Genomic DNA, 4,977 nt, shown 5'->3' on the forward strand with positions numbered 1-4,977 from the left:
TCAAGTTGATTATCAATCTATCATATATGTTGTTTATGTTCTTGCATTCTCTCCGTTGCTAGTAGAGGCTCTGGCCAAGTTGATACTTGTAACTCCAAGAGGGAGTGTTTATGCTCGATAGTGGGTTCATGCCTTCATTGAATGCTGGGACAGGTGACGAAAGTTCTAAGGTTGTGGATGTGCTTGTTGCCACTAGGGATAAAACATCAATGCTTTGTCTAAGGATATTTGTGTTGATTACATTACGCACCATACTTAATGCAATTGTCTGTTGTTTGCAACTTAATATTGGAAGGGGTGCGGATGCTAACCTGAAGGTGGACTTTTTAGGCATAGATGCATGCTGGATAGCGGTCTATGTACTTTGTCGTAATGCCCTGATTAAATCTCATAGTAGTCATCGTGATATGTATGTGCATTGTTATGCCCTCTCTATTTGTCAATTGCCCAACTCGTAATTTGTTCACCCAACATGATATTTATCTTATGGGAGAGACACCACTAGTGAACTGTGGACCCCGGTCCATTCTTTTACATCTGAAATACAATCTACCGCAAACTCGTTCTTTACTCGTTCTTCGCAAACAAACATCATTTTCCGCACCATACGTTTAATCCTTTGTTTACAGCAAGCCGGTGAGATTGACAACCTCACTGTTACGTTGGGGCAAAGTACTTTGATTGTGTTGTGCAGGTTCCACGTTGGCGCCGGAATCCCTGGTGTTGCGTCGCACTACACTCCGTCACCAACAACCTTCACGTGTTCCTTGACTCCTACTGGTTCGATAACCTTGGTTTCACATTGAGGGAAAACTCACTGATGTACGCATCACACCTTCCTCTTGGGGTTCCCAACGGACGTGTGTCAACTGCACGCATCACACCCTGTCGGAGAGGGAGATCATCACTGAAGGCCTCTACATCGCCATGCCCACCTCCGAAGTGATGCATGAGTAGTTCATATCTGGACTACGGGTCCATAGGAGTAGCTAGATGGTTGTCTTCTCCAATTTATACTTCATGTTTAGATCTCGTGAGCTGCCTCTCATGATTAAGATCATCTTTATGTAATGCTACATGTTGTGTTTGCTGGGATCCGATGAATATTGAATACTATGTTGAGATCGATTATATACTTAGCATATGTTATTTTTGATCTTGCATGCTCTCCGGTTCTAGTAGATGCTTTCGCCAAGTAAATACTTGTAACTTCAAGAGGGAGTATTTATGCTCGATAGTGGGTTCATGCCTCTAGTAATCTGAAAGAGTGACAATAACTTCTAAGATTGTAGATGTGATGTTGCTACTAGGGAGAAAACAACAATGCTTTGTCTAAGGATAATTCTATTGTTTACTTTACACATATTGCTTAATGCGATAATCTGTTGCTTGCAACTTAATACTGGAAGAGGTCCGGATGATAACCGGAAGGTGAATTGTTAGTCATAGACGCAGATAGATTATGGTCTATGTATTATGTTGTAATTCCTAAATGAATCTCATAGTAATCATTTTGTCATGTATGGTCTTTATTCTGTTAATTGCCCAGCTGTAATTTATTCACCCAGCATGTTATTTATCTTTATGGAGAGACACCTCTAGTGAACTGTGGACCCCGGTCCTTTTTTTACACTGATAAAATCATCATATTCTGTTTACTTACTGCAAACACTGTTCTCTTTTAATTCCGCTGCAAACAAATATCTCTTTTCACACTATATGGTTAATCTTTTATTTTCAGCAAAACCGGTGAGATTGACAACCTCACTGTAAGTTGAGGCAAACTATTTTGGTTGTGTTGTGTGCATGTTCCACGTTGTTGCTGATGTCGGTAGTGCACCCTGCCACAAGTCAGCTAGCAACATCTTCAGAAGTCACTCTTTTCTCCTACTGATCGATTAAACCTTGATTTCTTACTGAGGAAAAATTTGGTACTATGCTCATCATACCTTCCTCTTGGGGTTCCCAACAGTGTGCATCTGCACTCATCCCCCTCCAACCTCTTGCAAGAATCATTTGTCTTTCAGGTGATGGTGTCAATCAATCTTTGGAACAATAAAATAAGGTAGGGTTGAATTGTGTTTGTTTTTCATATTATATGATGGAGTCAAACAAACTTTGCCGCATATGAAATCGTGTAGGATTGAATTGGGCATGAGACGTGTAATGCAGCATTTTTTTCATGTTACGCCATTTTCAGAAGTCAAGAGAGGGGTATTTTATTAAAGTTCGAGATTGAATAGATCGAGCTCAACAAGTTCTTAATTCGCCAATGAGAGTTCACACAAAAGGGATGTAAATCAAAGAGGCCCTTAACATGGATAGATTCTTGTTCCAAATAATCTCATTTCTTTTTGGGCTCCATTCTCTTGATCCTTTGTTGGTCTGAGCAACAAGTTAAGGTAGAGCCTATATTATTGATAGCCTTGGATATTGTCTTCTATTAGTAATATATGAGCTATTAGTATGGTCTAACCAGTATGCCTAATCAAGAAGCTTCTAGCCCTTCCTTACAAACATTCAACCCCAGAATCTCTTGAGCAATCTAGGATTGGAAACTGAAATGGACAGTTCAAACCCAAACCCAGTGGCAGATTTAGGAGATCTCCACTGTATTAGCATCATCATGCTAGAATCGCCTCTCCTTTTTAGAATTAGAAATTCCATATAATCGTACAGTACAAGAGACGGTGAGAGCGTCCACCACCCACCAAGGCTAAAAGAGCTACGAGGAAAATAATAAATCAATGACATCAATAAACAGCTTGTCAAGAGAGCCGGAATTATGATCCTCAGTTGAGTTTCACCAATCTAGGACAATGTTCCTAGAGAGGAAAAGGGTATCGATGTACTCTATAATCGGACTTGAAGCATCGATGTATCTCCTCATCTCCTTCTGCACAGAGCAATCTGCAGATAAACAGAGGGTTTTGTTACAGGTCTGCCAATACACTAACATCTGAGGAAGGAATTCAGTGGTATCACTGAATAAATATTTAGGTGGTGCAGGATTAACTAATAGGCATCCTGATTGTGATTGATGTTTATGATTTGCGTACCAGTTTCGTTGAGCCTCAGTATCAACTGCTCCCTGGTGGGCAGAGTGTACATCCCGGCACCAACCGCCTTCCTGATTGCCCAGCTATGAAACGGCGCGCAGACCTGGCCGTAAGCTGTCGTTGCAGCCTCATACAACGAGCCCCTGCAAATACAAAACGCCAGAGTATAAGCTGTCGTCCGTTGGCGGGGAAATAATTCTAGCAGCAACTGAAAACGGCCATTGATTCGTTGCAGCAGCTTGCCAGCAGAGGAGAAAGCAAGTGCTTGGCAGGAAGAAGGAGACGTACTCTGTTGCGAGGAACTGCTCGAAGAGCGCCTTGATGAGGCCCAGGCCGAGTCGGACCCTGCGCAGGTTCCGGGAATGGCTGCCCTGCTTCTTGACGCAGTCGTGCTCCACGTCCTTGTCCAGGATGTCGTTCAGCGTCGCGTACTCCTTGGACGCGCCGATGAGGTCGTTCACCTGGAAGATGGTTCACGCGGGGTGAGGGAGGGGGAGAGAGATTCGATTACATTTCTTTCTATGGCTACCATCAACAGGGGAATAGAAACGAAAGCACGCGGTCGACTAAAGTTGAATCAACGCTGGGAAAAGTTTGATCGCATTTCTTTCTTGGAGGAGAATCCTAAAAGCTCCATTTTTTTGCGTGGTTCCTCTTTAATTTGCAATGAAAACGGGGAAGAATATTCGAACAATTTGATAGGGACGCTGCAAGATTCTCCAATGGGAACATGGTTGCAAGCAACAGAGATTTATTAACAAGGTCAAAACGCATGAGAGGGCGTCGCTTGTACGATAATATCTTCGTTTTCTTTGAAAGGGAAAAGGGCACGATTTTAATAATCTCTCCGAACTTGGTCCCGAAGAATACAAGATCGACGCAATTTGCCGTAAAACAGCAAGAAGAAACTGATCGTAGCGAGATCTTTACCTTTGTGACGTACTCGCTCTCTGCGAACTTGAAGGCGATGCCGAGCGAGTTGAAGAGGACGGATACGAGCGCGCAGGTGTCCCCGAAGGGCGCGAGGCGCAGCTCCCCGCCGTCGGCCTCCATCCCGCGCGCCAGCTCCTCGAAGGCCTCGGCCACGGCCGTGAGCGGCGTCTCCATCCCCTGCCGCGCGGCCACCACGGCCGCCGCCGCGTCGCACATCGGCTGATCGGCCTGCGCCCCCGCCTGCGCCCCCGCCGCCGATGAAGACCACGACATCTGCTTCCTGAACCCCATCATCCTCCGCTAATTACCCCTCCCCACTCCGAGTCCGCCGTGCAACCTCTCGTTCCCTCTCTCTCTCCTCGTGCAGGCAGGCACCGAAGGCGCGGCGCAACCGTTCACGCACGAACGGACGGACGCACGCGGCAGAATGGCCTCCCGAGAAATATAGCGCGCGCGGCGAGGTGCGCCTCCGACTCCGAGGATGGCGTCTATGTATAGGAGGCGGCTAGGCTATGGTGCCGCCGGGAATCTGCTGTGTAGGGGGAGGAGGAGAGGAATTTGGAGAGGAACTGTAGGTTGGGCGAAATCTGGGATCTTTCCTTGTCTTCCCTATATAGGCATCTTCCAGGACGAGGATTAAAATTGCGTGACGAGCAACACGCGAAAGCTGGGCCGAGGTGGAGTCTGCAACTGAAACCGAGCCGAGAGAGGAGACCCGGACTGGTCGTGGTCGGCGGATCGGCGTGTCATCACCATGCTACAAACGGAGCAGTAGTGCTCGGTGGTGTCTTTCGTCGAGGTTACGGCAGCAGCGACGTGTCTTCCTCTTTGCGGTGAACGGCAAACTGGAGAGCTTTTTTTTTGCATGAGCTGAAATGTACTCCTACGCTTCTAGAGTAGTAGCGGCAAAATTCATCTTTCTTTATTTGTTTGACAGGCAAAAATCAACCTTTCGCATTTTCCCAACATAGTTGTACTCTGTTTC

General features: G+C 45.9%; 1 protein-coding gene across 1 annotated transcript; it reads right to left on the reverse strand.

The window, feature by feature from the left end:
* Positions 1-2,757: 2,757 nt before the first annotated feature.
* LOC124700298 (ACD11 homolog protein-like) lies at positions 2,758-4,699 on the reverse strand. Its single transcript, XM_047232450.1, has 4 exons — positions 3,990-4,699; positions 3,348-3,520; positions 3,060-3,202; positions 2,758-2,910 (listed from the first exon to the last, which is right to left on the reverse strand). The coding sequence occupies exons 1-4, from the start codon at positions 4,284-4,286 to the stop codon at positions 2,804-2,806; spliced, it is 720 nt and encodes a 239-aa protein (XP_047088406.1). The 5' UTR covers positions 4,287-4,699; the 3' UTR covers positions 2,758-2,803.
* Positions 4,700-4,977: the final 278 nt, after the last annotated feature.

This window comes from Lolium rigidum, chromosome 3 (assembly GCF_022539505.1).
Source record: "Lolium rigidum isolate FL_2022 chromosome 3, APGP_CSIRO_Lrig_0.1, whole genome shotgun sequence".
NCBI classification, from domain to species: domain Eukaryota; kingdom Viridiplantae; phylum Streptophyta; class Magnoliopsida; order Poales; family Poaceae; genus Lolium; species Lolium rigidum.